General features: G+C 39.6%; 1 protein-coding gene, 1 long non-coding RNA gene and 1 pseudogene across 2 annotated transcripts in view; 1 reads left to right on the top strand and 2 right to left on the bottom strand.

The window, feature by feature from the left end:
* The window catches only part of LOC145722177 (uncharacterized), a 423,749-nt gene that overhangs the window by 301,257 nt on the left and 103,948 nt on the right, over positions 1 to 18,544 (bottom strand). The gene's annotated exons all lie outside the window — the stretch shown is intronic.
* On the top strand, positions 1,959 to 2,285 carry LOC115944248 (small ribosomal subunit protein uS14 pseudogene; annotated as a pseudogene).
* The window catches only part of ZNF485 (zinc finger protein 485), a 98,118-nt gene continuing 85,258 nt past the window's right edge, over positions 5,685 to 18,544 (bottom strand). The window contains exons 9-12 of the mRNA XM_081823896.1: positions 16,846 to 16,932; positions 14,703 to 14,829; positions 14,042 to 14,137; positions 5,685 to 7,182 (exon numbers count right to left, since the gene is read on the bottom strand). Coding sequence (XP_081680022.1) covers positions 6,101 to 7,182; positions 14,042 to 14,137; positions 14,703 to 14,829; positions 16,846 to 16,878 — 1,338 coding nt within the window. The 5' untranslated portion in view covers positions 16,879 to 16,932 and the 3' untranslated portion in view covers positions 5,685 to 6,100. The remainder of the gene's footprint in view (positions 7,183 to 14,041; positions 14,138 to 14,702; positions 14,830 to 16,845; positions 16,933 to 18,544) is intronic.

Below are 18,544 nucleotides of genomic sequence, written 5' to 3'. Positions count from 1 at the left end.
CTCAGGTCATGATCCTGGAGTCCCGGGATCGAGTCCTGCATTGGGTTCCCCGCTCAATGGGGAGTCTGCTTCACCCTCTGACCATCTCCCATCTCATGCTCTTTCTCACTCTCTCTCTCTAAAATAAATAAAAATAAATAAATAAATAAATAAAGGATAACAACCAGTCCTTAAACTTTTCAAAAATTTAAAAAGGAAGGAATATTTCCAAACTCATTTTATGAAGCATTACCCTGATACCAAAACCAGATAAAAATACCACAAGAAAACTATAGGCCAATATCCCTGCTGAACATAAGATACAAAAATCCTCAACAGTATATTCACAAATCAGGGGCACCTGGGTGGCTCAGTCGGTTAAGTGTCTACCTTCAGCTCAGGTCATGATCCCAGGGTCCTGGGATCAAGTCCTGCATTGGGCTCCCTGCTCTAAAGGAAGTCTGTTTCTCCCTCTGCCCCTCCTCCCACTCATTCTCTCAGTATCTTTCTCTTTCTCTCTCTCAAATAAATAAAATCTTTAAAAAAAAACAATATATTCACAAACTGAATTCAACAATATATTAAAAGATCATACACCATGACTGAAGGGATTTATTCCAGGGATGCAAGGGTGCTTCAACATCAACAAATTAATCAATGTGATACACCACATTAACCAAATGAAAGATAAAAATCCTATGATCATCTTGATACAGAAAAACATTTGACAAAATCCAACATCTGTTCATAGTAAAAATACTCAACAAAGTTGATAAGAGGAAACACACCTCAACATAATAAAGACCATATATGACAAGTCCACAGCTAACATCATACTCAGAGTAAAAAGCTGAAAGCTTTTCCTCTAAGATCAGAAACAAGACAAGGATGCCCACTATCCCCACTTTTATTCAACATAGTAATGAAAATCCCAGCCAGAGCAATTAGGCAAGATAAAGAAATAAAAGGCATTTTATTTCAAATCAGAAAGGAAGAAGCAAAACTGTCACTATTTGCAGATGACATGATCTTTTTTTTTAAGATTTTTTTTTTTTAAGATTTTATTTATTTATTTGAGAGAGAGAGAATGAGAGAGAGCACATGAGAGGGGGGAGGGCCAGAGGGAGAAGCAGACTCCCTGCCGAGCAGGGAGTCCGATGCGGGACTCGATCCCAGGACTCCAGGATCGTGACCTGAGCCGAAGGCAGTCGCTTAACCAACTGAGCCACCCAGGCGCCCTGCAGATGACATGATCTTATATATAGAAAACCCAGGGGTGCCTGGGTGGCTCAGTCGGTTAAACACACGACTCTTGATTTTGCCTCAGGTCATGATCTCAGGGTTGTGAGATCCAGCCCTGCACTGGGCTCTGTGTTGGGCATGGAGCCTGCTTAAGATTCTCTCCCTCCTGCCCCCTACATGCCTGCTCTCTCTCTGAAAAAAAGAAAAGAAAACCCAAAAATGGGCGCCTGGGTGGCTCAGTCGTTAAGCGTCTGCCTTTGGCTCAGGTCATGATCCCAGGGTCCTGGGATCGAGCCCCGCATCGGGCTCCCTGCTCAGCGGGAAGCCTGCTTCTCCTTCTCCCATTCCCCCTGCTCGTGTTCCCTCTCTTGCTGTGTCTCTATCAAATAAATAAATAAAATCTTTCAAAAAAAAAAAAAAAAACCAAAGACATCACCAAAAAACTGTTAAAATAAATGAGTTCAGTCAAGTTGAGGGTAGAAAATAAATATACAAAATCTGTTACATTTCTGTACACCAATAACAAACTATCAGAAAGAGAAATTGAGAAAACAATCCCACTTACAATTGCATCAAAAAGAATAAAATATCTAGAAATAAATTTAACAAAGGAGGTGGAAGACCTGTACACTAAAAACTATAAGACATTGATGAAAGAAATCGAATAAAACAAATAAATGGAAAGATATTCTGTGCTCATGGATGGAAGAATTAATATTGTTAAAATGTCCACACTAGCCTTTTACCTCGTTGCATCTGAGAGAGCAAGATGGGTCACCAGCAGCTGTACTGGAGCCATCCGAGGAAATTTGGCCAGGGTTCTCGTTCTTGCCGCGTCTGCTCAAACCGGCACAGTCTGATCCGGAAATACGGCCTCAGTATGTGCCGCCAGTGTTTCCGTCAGTACGCAAAGGACATAGGCTTCATTAAGTTGGATTAAGTGAACTTCCTTGAATTGGTCATCCAGGATAACCTACCTTAACTGCAGATACCCAAGATACCTACTTTAATGCCAACACATTGTACATAAAATAAAAATACTTCAATTATGAAAAAAAAAAAAATGTCCACACTAAGGGCGCCTGAGTGGCTCAGTCAGTTAAGTGTCTGCCTTCAGCTCAGGTCGTGATCCCAGGATCCTGGGATCGAGTCCTACATTGAGCCTGCTTCTCCCTCTGTCTCTGCCTCTCTCTCATGAATAAATAAAATCTTAAAAAAAAAAAAGTCCACACTACTCAAAGCAATCTATATATTCAATGAAATCCTTGTTGAAACCCCAATGGCATTTTTCCCTGAAATAGACAATCCTGGGGTGCCTTGGTGGCTCAGTAGGTTAAGTGTCTGCCTTCAGCTCAGGTTGTGATCCCAGGGTCCTGTGGTAGAGCCCCACATCAGACTCCCTGCTCAGCAGAGAGTCTGCTTCTCCCTATTCCCTCTGTTCATGCTGTCTCTCACTCTCCCTCGCTCAAATAAATAAAATCTTTTTTAAAAAATAAAAGAAATAGACAATCCTAAAATGTGTATGGAACCACAAAAGACCCCAAATAGCCAAGGCAATCTTAAAAGAACAAAGCTGGAGACAACATGCTCTCTGATTTCAAACTATATTACAAAGCTATTGTAATCAAAACAGTATGTATTGACATAAGAGACACAGAGATCAATGGAACAGAAAAGAGAGCCCAGAAATAAACCCACAATAAATTAATCTATGACAAGGGGGATTAAATGGGTGATGGGGAGTCAAAAGGTACAAACTTCCACTTACAAAAATAAATCACCTTGCCAAGGCGCTCCCTTCACAGAGCACCCTGGGAAACCCCAACGGGTGATCCACCTCAGCTCCAGCCACCCAGCCAGGGCACCCCCTCCAAGTAGACTCCAGAAACCCCTGGCCCATACCTGCCTTGACTCAAGCCACCCCACCAAGGTGTCCCCTATGCTGAACACCCCAAGACACCCCAGCTTGTACTCACTTCAGCCTCAGCTGTCCTGCCAGAGTGCCCTTTGTACAGAAGGCCCTACCTGAGCTCTCGGCCAATAGCATCAACCACCAAACCTGTAAGCAGGCTTTCAGATCAATATTGACCAATAGAAATATAATGTGAACCCCAAATGTGGGTCTCATATGTAACTAAATTTTCTAGCAGACACATTAAAATCATTTTAAATAATTCTAATATATTTAATTTAACCTATATATCCAAAATATCATTTTGACCTGTAATAACATTAAAAAATTATTGAGATATTTTAGTTTCTTCATACTATGTCTTCAAAATCCAATGTATGTTTTACACTTATAGCACATCTCAATTCAGACCAGCCTCTTTTTAACTGCTCATTAGCCACTTGTGGCTACTGTACTGTGACAGCGTCAAATGATTCAACCATGCAACTGTTAAGTCCATTCCAGCCTTGAGTTTTCCCAGCTGAGACCCAAATATCATACAGTTAGAAAATTGTTTCTGCTATGCTCTTTCTGAATTGTTGATACAAAATCTGTGAGCATAACAAAATGGTAACTAAATCTGGGTGGCTTATTATGTACCAATAGCAACTGGGATACCAGTCTATGAAAGTTCTATAACTTTAACTTACTTAAACATTTTCCTATCCTAGGTGTTTTTCCCACCTCTTTCTAGGGCTTTATTATAAACAATGCTATGATGAGCAATACAATCTCTGTAAGCTAGTCGAATTATTAGAGAGTGGCTTTTCTGGGTCAATGAGAGCATACATTTAGATTTACATTCACATTGTCAAACTGCTATCCAAAGCTTAACCAGTTTTCACTAATAACACACATATTCCCAACTGTGCTTCTAATTAATGCTAGCCCTTTTCTAGTTTAAGTTGAATGTTTAGTTCCTTTCTGTTCCATAAAATTCATCAATAATCTTGCTTTATCTTATATTTTAAACTACCAGTGATATATTTGTGTAATAAAAGATTGAACTAATGCACAAACGGATCCTACATCATTACACAATTTGGCTCTTTTCCCACTTAAGTCTTAGACATCTTTCCCTGTTAATTAAAAAATTAATTCATTAAGGGCACCTAGGTGGCTCAGCCAGTTAAAGGTCTGACTTCAGCTCAGGTCATGATTTCAGGATCCTGGGATCGACCTCCACTCAGCAAGGGAATCTGCTTCTCCCTCTCCCTCTGCCCCTCCCCCCGCTCATGCTCACTCTCTCTAATAAATAAATATTTTTAAAAATTAACTCAGGGCACCTGGGTAGCTCAGTCATTAAGCGTCTGCCTTTGGCTCAAGTCATGATCTCCAGGATCCTGGGATCCAGCCCCGTATCGGGCTCCCTGCTCTGCGGGAAGCCTGCTTCTCCCTCTCCCACTCCCCTGCTTGTGTTCCCTCTCTTGCTGTGTCTCTGTCAAATAAATAAAATCTTTAAAAATATGTATTTAAAAAAAATAAAATAAAAAATTAACTCATTAAATGTTAATTGATTAACTGAATGACTGCTTTGTAATTGTTATATATTAAATGACTGCATGGTAGTCCAATGAATGCATGTATCTTAATTTAACCATTGCCCTGGTGATAAATACTATGGTGACTCCAACTTTTCATTACTGTAGTGCTCTAAAGACCATCTTTACTCTTTACTGGATTTTAAGAAGTAGAAATGTTAAGTCAAAGAGTAGCTTTCTAAAAGTTGGTCGATATAGTCAAATTATGCTTCTCATCACCAAACACTTCATTAATTCACAATTCCTTCAACGACATGTAGGTGTGCCTATTTTCTTGCACCTTCAAAAGCACAAAATATTTTTATCTTATAAATTTTTGCCAAATAGGACAAAAAAATTTTGATCATTTTCACATTTCTCTAAAGCTGGTTATCTCTTTTTGACTACTTGTGCTTGTTTTTTCTGACAACTGTATATTCATATTCCAAACCATTTCTCCACTGGGATTTTTATATTATTCTTTTTTTAAAGATTTATTTATTTTAGAGAGAGTGAGTGCATAGGGGGGAGGGGAAGAAGGAGAGCAGGGGAGAGAATCTAAAGCAAACTCCCCGCTGAGCAAGGAACCTGAGGCAGGGCTTGATCTCACAGCCTGAACTGAAATCAAGAGTAGGACATTTAACCGACTGAGCTACCCAGGCGCCTCTGGGATTTTTATATTATTCTTATGTATCTTTATGAACTCTTTAGATATTCTAAGTATTATTTGTTATAATATGATGATGGTAATATTATTCTATCCAAGTCTGGTTCTTTCTATTTTAACACCATAAAGCCTCTGATCATACAAAAGTTTTTAGTTTTTGTGTGTGTGTGTGTTTTATGGTTTCTGAATTTCCTTATTTAGAAAGACAACTGTGTTAAATTATAGAAGATATATGAATATATATGTGATTAAATATTTCAAAAAACAAAGCCAAAGTCAAAATTTCACTTCATCATACCAATAAAAACATTCTTCTCAAAGATAACAACTTTTGGACTTTTATTTTACCAGCTCTTTTTGAATACACAGGACATATATGTACAAATAAAAACAGCTTCATTTTTTAAAATATAAATTAGACCACAACATGTAGATTTTCTGCAACTTGCTTTTTTAACTTGAACAAGGTATCATGGGGTTATTTCTATGGTTCTATATAGAGTTCTACCTCATTCTTTTTACTTCCTACATAGTGTTCTATAGTAACTATTTCCATATTGATAGACATTTACGTTCTTCAAATATTTCACTAATACAAACCATACTACAGTGAACATCCTTACAAGTGAGAAGTTCTCCAGGATAGAGGTACACAGACTATTTTTCTTAAATGTGTGATTTGTTGAGTGTTTCCTCTTTGATGGTCAAAAGGAATAAACTACTTCTGCATGATCTACCACACTAACTACATTTGATGGCTCTTTCTTCGTTATGCATTTTCTTATGTTGTTTAAGGGCTGAACTCTGGGGAAAAGCCTTCCCACATACATTACATTCATAAGGTTTTTCTCCAGTATGGATTCTCTGATGTTCAACAAGGCCAGAGCTATGCCTGAAGGATTTCCCACATTTCTTACAGTAATAGGGCTTTTCTCCAGTATGAATTCTCTGATGTCCAATAAGGGTTGAGCTCTTCGTAAAGACTTTCCCACAGTCGTTACATTGATAGGGTTTATTTCCACTATGAGTTTTCTGATGTCCAGCAAAGGATGAGCTATACCTAAAAGATTTTCCACATTTACTGCAGTGATAGGGTTTCTCTCCTGTATGCATTCTTTGATGACTAACAAGAGTTGAGCTCTTCCTAAAGGTTTTTCCACATTCATTACACCGATATGGTTTTTCACCAGTATGGATTTTCAAATGTTCCAACACAGTTGAGTTATCCCTAAAAGTTTTCCCACATACATTACATTCAAAAGGCTTCTCTCCGCTATGTATTCTCTCATGACGAGTAAGGGCTACATTCTGAGCAAAGGCTTTCCCACAGTCATTACATTTGTAGGGTTTCTGACCAGTATGAATTCTCTGATGACGTAAAAGGATAGAGTTCTTTCCAAAAGCTTTTCCACATTCATTACATTTATGAGGTTTCTCTCTAGAATGAATTTTCTGATGATTAACAAATGTTGAGTACTTCTTAAGGAATTTCCCACATTCAATACATCTATAAGGCTGCTTGCCTGTGTGAATTTTACGATGATTTAAAAGAGATGAACTGCTCATAAAGGCTATGCCACATTCATTACATTTATGGGGTTTCTCACCAGTATGATTTCTCTGGTGGCTAATAAAGGAGGAATTATATTTGAAGACTTTCCCACATTCCTCACATTTATAATGTGTCTTCTCTGTGGAACTTCTGCCCTCCCAGTCCAGGCCTCTTTCCATCACGTCACTTTTTGTTTGCTCTCCCAGATCAGATCCTTCAGAAGTATGTTGCTTTAGGGGGGACATCTTTGTTTCAAACCAGTACTCCTGGACTGAAAAATTTTTTTTTAATTCAAACATTTTCTATGTTGAAATACTGAAAGTGAGAGCTGCACAGGATAAAAATTTTCTATTCTACACAACTAAGGGTTATGTAAAATTAATTCATCCCACTTGTGATTCGTGTTAAGAAAAGATGGCAAGAATAAAGATAAAAGTCTAGAGAAATGGAATGAAGTTATATAATAAACACTGTATTTAAAGAATGCAAGGAGCATCTAAGAAGTTGGCAAGTTAGGAAGGTAACACAGAAAACACATCCCCCCCCAAAAATAGATGAGAATGTGAGAATAAACACAAATTTGGAGAGAAAACCAAATATCCCAAAGCAAACCATGATTGCTAGGGCAGATTCCTATAGGGTGGTACATTTGAGAACACCTCAATGTCTCCAAAAACTTAAGAATAACATTTCTCTGAGAATTTAACAGAGAACCAATACTTAGTGTCTCAGAGAAAAAAATAGACAAAATATTTAAGGAACCAAAACAGTTCTCAGGCCAAAAAATTGTACTGTAATCTATGTTTTTTAACATATCTTAAAAAGAACATACCAATCAAATTGTGATCTTTTTTACAAAGTACACACCTATGACCCAACAGAAAATAGGTAAGACGATTATGACAAGTAGATTCTCAAAAACTAATGGAGCCAAATTTATGATAAAACAATCATTGATCAATTCTTTTACTGAATGAATTTTTCTTATATACACACATATACATTTACATTCATATATTTTATTATTTATATTTATTAGCCAGGGGAGAGATTCCATACATCTGATACTAGAGCTAAGACTTATTTTTTTTTTTAGGAAAACTCAAGTTGAAAATGAAGCCTGTGAGAAACAGCCCAGATCCTTCAAATGGCCTTTGATGGGATATACATTTAATGTGTAATGATTAAACTAGAGAAAACTTTAAGATACTGATTGTAAAGGAAGGTGGAGGCAAATTAGTCATATGAAGAGAAACGCAAGCATATGGACACTTGTTCTATAACAAAGGTAGCTTGCAGAGCACTGAGGAAGACTACACTGGCACTTGTGAGGTGTGGAGGGGGTGGTTAAACATGAACCCTACCTCTTCCCATGCACAAAAATCAATTCTAAGAGGACGATAAATCTAAAAATAAAAGACAAACAATAAAAATTCTAGGAGTTGGGGCGCCTGGGTGGCTCAGATGGTTAAACGTCTGCCTTCGGCTCAGGTCATGATCCCAGGGTCCTGGGATCAAGCCCCACATCGGGCTCCTGACTCAGCGGGGAGCTTGCTTCTCCCTCTCCCTTTGCCTCTCCCCCTGCTCATGCTCTCTCTCTATCTCTGTGTCTCAGATGAATAAATAACATCTTTAATAAAAAAAAAAAAAAACTTCTAGGAGTTAACACAGAAGAATGTTTTCATGAATGTGGGGAAAGGAAAGATTTATTTAAAAGGACACAAAAAGCACTGACAAGAAAGGGAAAGATTGATAAACTAGAGATCATTAAAGTTAAGAACTTCTATTCATCAAAAGACCATTAATAGTCAAAAGCAAACCACAGAGAGAACGGTGATACCACATATTTAATCAACAAAGGGCTCTCTGAATTGATAATTCATAAAAGATGATATATAATGGCCAATAAACATTTGAAAATGTCCTCAACCTCATTATATATAAGGGATAAGGATATTAAAACCACATTGAGATACATAACACACCCAAAGAATGCCTAACTTCAAAAGACTGGCATTATCAAGTGTTCATAGATACAGAAAAATGAGTACTCTCATACAGATGGTAGAAATATAAATGGCACAAACCTTTCAGAAACTATTTGGCATTATGTACTAAAGTTGAACATATGCATATCCCATAAAATAAAAATTCCACTCCTTAGGTATATGTCCAAAAGAAACGTATCCACACACGAACCAAAAGATAACCTATAAGAATGTTCATAGCAACTCCAACAGTCAAAAGCTGGAACTATCCCAAATATCCATCCACATATATGAGATAAGCTATGGAATAGCCATACAATGAATAAAATACTCCAGCAGTGGTTTTCCAAGCATGGTCCCCAGCCCAACAGCATCAGCATCAGCATCACCTGGGAACTTGCTAGAAATTTTCAGTTCACACTCCAAACCTACTGAATAAAAAACTCTGAGGGTGGGATCTAGTAATTGAACTTAAGCATGCTTTCTGATGCATATTAAAGTTTTAAGAATCACTGATCCACAGCAAGGACAATGAATTAAAGTGGCCAAATAAACTTTAGTGTTAGTTTAGGGGCGTGGAGGGAGGATGGCTAATTATTGGGAGGGATCAACATGTGATTTAGTAGTATTGCCAATGTTCTTTTCTTTGACCTGAGTGCTGGTTACATAGTAGTGGCTTTAAAAACACTAATTCAGACTGGGTATATATATTTATCAACTTTTCTATATATATATTAAATTTTTAAAAGGCTTTAAGAAAGAAAAAAAGGAAGGGTAGCTTATGAGTCTCTTAATACTTGATCAGAGAAATCAAAACACAAATTGCAAAATATCTAATAATCATGAAAACCATATCAGAATCTATTGAATACAACCAAAACACTGGACAAAAGTTTAAAGCTCTAAATACTTATATTACATAAACAAGAATGAAAATCAATGAATTTAAGTAAACAATTAAGAAGGTTAGAAAAAGTAAATAAACCTAAGAAAACAAAAGGGAAAAGGAATTAAATATTAAAAAACAAAAAATAATAATACATAAATACATCTAAGAGCTCTTTTAAAAAGCAGAAGAGTTGGGGCACCTGGGTGGCTCAGTCAGTTGAGCAGCTGCCTTCGGCTCAGCTCGTGATCCCGGAGTCCTGGGATCAAGCCCCACGTCGGGCTCCCTGCTCAGTGGAGAGCCTGCTTCTCCCTCTCCCTCTGCCTGCCTCTCTGCCTACTTGTGCTCTCTCTCTCTGTGTCAAATAAATAAATAAAATCTTAAAAAAATAAAAAAATAAAAAGCAGAAGAATTAATAAATCTTAAAAAGACAAATAAATAATGTAAGAAATCAGTAGAAAGTAACCATAATGTAGAGGATATTACAAAAAGAATCAGAGGGGTACCCGGCTGGCTCAGTTGGAAGAACACACGACTCTTGATCTCAGGATCATGAGTTTGAGCCCCGCACTGAGTGTAGAGATTACTTAAAAAGATAAATAAACTTTTAAAAAATAAATAAATAAAAATCAAAAAGAATCATAAAGGCAGGGTACCTGGGTGGCTCAATCAGTTAAGCATCTGCCTTTGGCTCAGGCCGTGATCCCAGGGTCCTGGGATCAAGTCTCATGTTGGGCTCCCTGCTCACTGGGGAGTCTGTTTCTCCCTCTCCTCTACCCCTCCCCCCCAGCCAGTGCTCCCCCTCCCCTGCTCCTCAAATAAATAAATAAAATTAAAAAAGAAAAACAAATCATAAAGGCTACTTTGTTCAAAACTATAGAGATAATTTGAGAACCTGAATTACTGGATATTTTTAGTAAATTGTAAATTATCAAAACTATTTTGAGAGAGAGCAAAAATCTACTTGGACAAGCTACCATAAAAGAGAGATTATCATCAAATAACTACCCCCTAATTCCTCTCCCCTGCTCCCTGCCATTAAAAATAAGTAAAAACCGGGGCGCCTGACTGGCTCAGTTGGTTAAGCATCTGCCTTCGGCTCAGGTTGTGATCTCAGGGTCCTGGGGTCGAGCCCCACATTGGGCTCCCTGCTCAGTGGGAAGCCTGCATCTCCCTCTCCCTTTGCCTGCATCTCCCCCTGCTTGTGTTCTCTCTCTCTCTGTCAAATAAATAAATAAAATCTTTAATAAATAAAAAATAAAAAAATAAGTAAAAACAAAACAAGGGCCAAACTTTCAGGGAACCAGCTATCATGTGAATTAAACTATACCAGAGGATGAAAATAGGAAAGATCCAAAAAAATTTTTAAGAGGTATTACAAAACTGAAATCAAAACCTAATGAAAATGGCCTGACAAAAAAGAAAAATGTAAATAAACTTTTTATAAATATCAGTGCAAAAACTTACATAAAAGATTAGCAAACAGAATCATTTACTGTCATAACCAAGACGGTTCTATTAAGAATGCAAAGTCATTAAGATAACTGAAGATAAAATTTACCATATTAACAGATCAAAAGGGAAAAGAAAGATACCCTCTCCACACAGGCTGAAAAGGCATTTGATAAAATTCAATGCCCGTGCTTACTTTAAAAAAAGTAATTTCTTAATGAAAGTGAATTAAATACTTCCTTTACATAATAACATTTATGTATCCCAACCCAATAACCAGCTAAATGGGAGAATCCTAGACACAATCCCATTAAAGACACAAAAAGACAAGCATATCCATTTTGTATTGTTGACAATACAAAAAAAGTCAATATAAAACTTTAAAAAAATCCATCCTCAACTACACTCCTGATAAGAGGAATGCAAATTAAAATTACAATAAAAGTTTTTAGCTATCAGATTGGCAATTATCAAAAAGTATAAGACACTGTTGACAAGGTATGATCAGACTGGCACTCATAGGTTGTCAATAGGAGTATAAATGTATGCATACTAGTATTATCCACTAAATTTTAAAATATACTTACCCTTTCATGTATAAATTCTTGTTCTAGAATTTATCTTATATATTTACTTGTACTTGAGAGAATTGATATGTGTAACAATAATCACTGCATCACTGTTCATAGCTACTATGTCCAATAGGGAACTGATTACATAAGTTACAATATAGCCATAAAATGGAACGCCATACAGCCATTAAAAAATAAAACAGCACTCTAAATGATGTAGCTATGTGAAATGATTTCCAAGATATGACAAAAGCAAGACACAGAAGAGTGTACTACCATGTACTTAAAAAAAAAAAAGGAATACATGTATATTCTTGCAAAGCATACATTATACCTGGAAATTTCCACAAGAAATTTATATAAAGATGCCTCTGAGGAGAGGAACTGGATGATTAAGAAAGGTATATGAAGGCTGCATACCATTTGAACCATCTGAATTTTATACCATATGCATTTCTAAAAACCAATAGAGTGGAATATGCAAAAAAGGAGGGAGAAGTGTGAAACATGGAATTATTGTGGAATCTTTGCATAAAGATGTATTACCTTCCAAATGGATGGAAGAAATATCAAAGGAAACACTGCTAGCTTTTACTACATCTAAATTCTAAACATCTTATATCAAAAAATACCAAAATTAAAACAGAAAGAACAAAGAATAAGGAAGACTGAGTTACTGTTGTTACCCTATAAAGAATCTACACAGGGGTGCCTGGATGACTCAGTCAGTTAAGAATCTGCCTTGGGCTCAGGTCATGATTTCAGAGTCCTGGGGTCAGCCCGGGAGTCAGGCTTCCTGCTCAGCGGGGAGTCTGCTTCTCCCTCTCCCTCTGCCCTTCTGCCCCCCGCCCCCTGCTCATGCAGACACTCTCTCTCTCTCTCAAATGAATAAATAAAATCTTTTTGGAAAGGGGCGCCTGGGTGGCTGAGTGGTTAAGCGTCTGCCTTTGGCTCAGGTCATGATCCCAGGGTCCTGGGATCGAGTCCCACATCAGGCTCCTTGCTCAGCACAGAGCCTGCCTCTCCCTCTGCCTGCCTGCCACTCCCCCTGCTTATGCTCTCTCTCTCTCTCTCTGTGTCAAATGAATAGATAAAATCTTTAAAAAAAAAAAAAAATCTTTTTGGAAAAAAAGAATCTACACAATAATTTAGGGGAAAATTTAGTTAAACGTAGTAAGAACAAAAAGAATTACTGAAAAGCATTAAAAAACAAAACAAAGCCAAAAACCTAGGTTAAACAAATTATGTATCCTTGGTATTTTCCATGAAATACAGTTATAAAAGTTTCTCTGAGGATGATACAGGCAAAATGACAGAGTTTTTTAAAAAAGGAATATTGGCAGGATAAATATTTTAGGTGAGAGAAACATCCATGTTCAAAGATTTTGAAATGAGGGGCACCTGGGTGGCTCAGTCGTTAAGCGTCTGCCTTCAGCTCAGGTCATGGTCCCAGGGTCCTGGGATCAAGCCCCGCATCAGGCTCTCTGCTCCGCGGGAGGCCTGCTTCTCCCTCTCCCACTCCCCCCTGCTTGTGTTCCCTCTCTCGCTGTGTCTCTCTCTGTCAAATAAATAAAATCTTTAAAAAAAAAAAAAAAAGCAAAGATTTTGAAATGAATTATGACACGAAGAAAGTGACATACAGAAATTTATGCAAAGTATATGTAAAAAAAAAAAATGAGAGTCAAGAGTAAAGCATAACAGAAGAGAAATTTAAAAAGACTACAGGGAAGAAAATGCTTCCCCATCAGTTTGTTTGCCAAAAATAGTAATTATCTGATAGGAAACTATGCTTACACTTGGAATCTGCCACTGTCACTATATGATTAGAGATAATGGATATTAAAACTAGAAAGGGATATACAGTCATTTACGAAGCGAACCATGACAGAATTTGAAAGGAATTGAGAATGCGACAGAAGACAGAAACAAAGTATAGCCTGACAAGTGCCTGAAAATGGGGAGGGGAAAAAAACACATAAAGAGACTGAGGATTTCAGAGCAAGAGGTCATGGACCTGAGGCCCTCGAGAAGGGAGCAGCTCTCCACAGGAATGAAGAGAAAAATGGCAAGTCATTTGACACGACAATGACATTAAAAAGAGGAAACTTGTGTCAAGTGCCCCAGCCCTGCTGCCCAGACATGGGCCCTCTAAGATGAGCCTTCTGACCAAGAACCCCTCCTCACCATTCAGTGTATTCAGCTGCTGCTTGAAATGGCTCCCACCTCACTCACCAGAGCAAGTATCTGATGGAATCTGTTGTACTTCCATCCATGGCTCTGCCCCTTGCTCCAACTGGGTGATTAGTTTGGGTTTGGAAGACAGAAGTCCTATTAGTACAGAAAGAAAAGGAATGTGACTGTGGTGATGAGCAAAAGCAGCTATCCCAGACCTCAATCTCAGGGTGGCCTATAGGGTGGTATCAGGATGTCCAAATCATGTAGTTATAGACATGTACATGGAAAAATTTAGAGAACTGGGCTAGACTGCACACAAAGCTACCATTTTAAACTCTGTATGGCTCTTTCTGAGGGACAGAATGAGCATTAACTCCAGCCTCTAAGTCCATGTTAAAAACAAACAAACAAAACCTCCCATTTAAGATTTTCAAATACCCCATATACCCTGTGAAAACCCACAGTTGCCCAGGAAATCAATTTTGAGTTAAAAAGACATCCTTACGGGGTACCTGGGTGGCTCAGTTGGTTCAGAGTCCGCCTTCAGCTCAGGTCATGATCCTGGGGTCCTAGGATCAAGCCCCCTGTCAGGATCCCTGCTCAGTAGGGAGTCTGCTTCTCCCTCTCCCTCTGCCCCTCTCCCCTGCTCGAGTGCACCCTCATGTTCTCTCTCTCTCTCAAATAAATCTTAAAAAAAAAAAAAAAAAGACACCCTTACCCACAGACACCAGATTCCTGTAGTTTTCCAGCATCACATCCCTGTACAGGGCTTGCTGAGTGGCATCCAGGTGTTTCCATTCAAACTGGGTAAAGGCCACAGCTACATCCCCAAATGTCAGTGATCCCTGCAAAATCAAACCCAATTCTGCTCATCCAGGAACTGTTTACACCCTTGACCCTGAAGTAGAGAACCAGGAAGTCCTCACTAGAAAAGGAAAATAACACATTCTGATATTTCAGATTGTTTATGCAGAGGGAAGTGGAACACAGTTAATGAAAGTATCAAGGGGGAAAATATATGACAGGCTCAGAAATCAGACTTGCTACACAGGAACAAAAAATTAAAAGATAAGAAGCTGGAAAATCCAGCCAGGGATAAAGGGAGGTCATGGCCCCTCATCTGAACCACACTGCCCTCCTCATGCCCTTCCAACACACCTATCATGCTCCCTCCTCTGCGCGTGGCATTGCTCATCTCTCACTTTGTAGGTCTTTACTTAAATGTCACCTCATCAGAAAGTTCTTCTCTTTTCTCTTTTCCCATCCTCTACCACCGTCTATCCCATGACCCACTTCACTTTCTTCACAGGATTTCTCACTTCCTGGCAAGATTAGATTTATTGTTGGTATCATCTATAATGTGAGCTCCGGGAGGTTAGGGACCAGTTGGGTCACTGCTGTCTCACCAGCCTAACATACTGCCTGGCACATTTCGGAAGTGTTCAAGGATTTGTCAATTAACAAATGAACTAAAACTCAAAAAGACATGCAAAGTGATACTGGCTTCATCCTAGAATTTACTGGGAAATAATATATATTTGTCAATAGCCTTTCACAGCAATAGCAACTTAATATGTACCAGGCACAGTGCTAAGCCCCAGGCTATACATCACCTCTCTGAATTTCTACCATGACTATTCATAAAGTAAATCTATTTTATCATTAAGGGTAGTAAAGCTCAGAGAGTTGAAAGAACCTGTTCAAAGTCACCAGGCTGGTTGACTACAGTATAAAAAGGAACTATAAAAAATGGTAATGAGACTATGGAGCAAATTGGAAGAAATGGCTACGACAAATTAAAAGGAAAAAAATGGGTAAACTTAAAAAATACATATGTGAAAGTGTTTCAAATGAAATAATTTGACTTGCTGGTGTGATAGGAATACAGGTAACCTTTAATTTTTAAAATTTTCTGTACTCTTGGGGCGCCTGGGTGGCTCAGTCGTTAAGCGTCTGCCTTCAGCTCAGGTCATGATCCCGGGGTCCTGGGATCGAGCCCCACATCAGGCTCCCTGCACCACAGGAAGCCTGCTTCTCCCTCTCCCCCTCCCCCTGCTTGTGTTCCCTCTCTCGCTGTGTCTCTGTCAAATAAATAAAATATTTAAAAAAAATTTTTTTTAATAAATAAATAAAATTTTCTGTACTCTTAATTTGTGTAATACTCATATATTACTTCCTGTCAAAATGCTAATTACTTCCTGTCAACTTTTCAAAATCCTTCAAAACCCAGTTTTCTCCAGGATAAAAACAAACTCCAGCCTGGCATTCTAGACCCCAAATGTTTCCAAATTTCTCTGGGACCAGTTTGTTCCTGGTTTAGATGTGATGGCTTCACTCATGTCCTAGCCTTCCCCTAGTCATCCCATCTTCTGCAATTACGCAAGCTTCATTTAATCTTCAGGAAGAACTAAAAGGATTACCACCACCACCACCACCACCCATCCACCCTTTAGACTCTGACCCTGAACATCAAAGGCACTCCCCTCACTGTATCATTCACTGACACTTCAGCCTCTGTCGTTATATGATAAATGAGTCTGTTTTTCATCTTCTGTGAGTTGGCAACCCCTTTCAGGCAACAGCTATACTTTACTACAAAGTATTCTTCAGCTTCTAGCACTCTAGAAAGCATGGGTAGCAAAAATCGATTTAGTGAACAACTCTGTAATGGGTAGTGAGGAAATGAAGGGACAACAGTGGGGAGAGGGCTCCTTTCTCTGTAAAGCTGCACCAATCCAGGACAGGCTCAGGCAACCTAATTTGGTCCATACACGGCAGAGCATCTTCCAGGCAAGAAGCATAAACCCGACTTCACTTTGAAACAGTGGCCATTTCTCGGGAAAAGCTGAAATCAAACTTGCCTGGATTTGGGGTCTTGGTAGTCTTGGGGCCATCTGTCTCCTGAACTGTTCTCCCAGGCAAGGGCAAAGAATCCTGAATAAGCCAATCTGGGAAAAAAGAAAGGAAATATGAGGAAGTCCCTCCATGTCCTAAACTAGCTAGAACTTGCTCTCTGCAAGCTGGACAAGACCAGTCCTCCACCCTCCCCACTCCCCACAAAGGTGGGTGGACACGTGAAGGTGGTTAAGGTCAGGGCCGGCTGCCTGGAATCTGGCCCGGCAGCAAGGCCAAGCTCTGGGTGTGAGTCAGTCAGGCACCTTCGCCAACACGGGTGGAAAGTCTCGTAGGTGACTCAATCTCTGGGCCTCAGCGCAAGCCTTTAAACTTCCGGTCAGGCGCCATATTCGGGCGGTCACTCGACAGGGCACCGCTCCTCGGGGTGGGGCCCCGGCCACATTTGCCCGTCCCCTCCTCAGCCGGCTCCTTCCAAGGCCGGCTCCCTGAGGAAAAGAGGGGTGCACCAGGTCTCAGGGCCCCAGCCCGGCGGCAGCCTTCCAGGACCAAGCTGGGCGGGCTGGGCCGCGAGGCTCAGCGTGCGGAAAAACTGCGACCACCCACGACGGTACTGGCCGCGCAGATCCGCGAGCTTTCAGGAGCCTCGCTCTACGCCCGCCGAGGCGGGCAAGGCCGGAAACGGAAGCGGCCGCGGGGGCCTCTGGGAAATGTAGTCTGGGATTCCGTCCAGGGTCTCAGCGTCTCCATCCTGTGCCTTTCTAGGCATCACTTGGGGTGCTTTGAAAAGCAGTGGGGCCTTGGTCCCAGCTTCAGAGATTCTGGAGTAATGCTCTGGGTAGTCCTGGCATCGGGATTTTTTTAACCTCCCACGTGATTCTAATATGCAGCCAAGACTGGCACCCAATGCTAGAAACATGCAAATCTATGAGACATGTTTTATGTTACTTTGGGACAGCTCTTTATGATTGATTCGTTTGCTTATTTGTTTCCAAGCAATCCCATTTTGATTTTAAGCAAAGAAAAAGCATGTTAGAAAAGTAGAACACCCAAAACACTAAAAATTTCCTATTTGCTGACATAGAAGATGGAACAAGATTGAATCCATTTTTTTAAATGTGTTATTTTCTAGCAAAAAAAAAAAAAAAAAAAGTACTACTTATAAACTCCAGGAATTGGATAGCTTAGTAAGGAAAGTGTATCTCTTTTTTTCAATTAGGACTTTTTATTTGGAAGACTATTTCTCAGAACGGGGCATTTATTTGCCAAATTAACAATGATTAACCAGTGCCCTGCTAAATGCCACTCACTATTCTAGATGCTAAGGACAGAGCACTTGATAAGGACTCCCTCCTTAACCAAACTTTGGTCAGGATCCTCTGAATCCTCTTCCATAAGACCTTGTGTTTGGCGTAGTAAGTCCAATTTTATCGAAGAATCCTCCTAAGCCAGTTCATCAAGAATTCCCCCACCCAGGGGGGCCTGGGTGGCTCAGTCAGTTAAGTGTCTACCTTCGGATGGGGTCATGGTGCCAGAGTCCTGGGATCAAGCCCCGCGTCGGGGTCCCTGCTCAGTGCGGAGCCTGCTTCTCCCTCTCCCTCTGTCCCTCGGCTTGTGCTCACTCTATCTCAAGTAAATAAAGTCTTTAAAAAGAAAAAAAAAAGAATTCCCCCACCCTTGGAATCCAATCAAGCTCCTCCTCCCCCA

Source organism: Leptonychotes weddellii, chromosome 6 (genome assembly GCF_054177405.1).
Source record: "Leptonychotes weddellii isolate Sample4059 chromosome 6, ASM5417740v2, whole genome shotgun sequence".
Lineage (NCBI taxonomy): Eukaryota > Metazoa > Chordata > Mammalia > Carnivora > Phocidae > Leptonychotes > Leptonychotes weddellii.
This window is presented reverse-complemented; position numbering and strand designations above follow the sequence as displayed.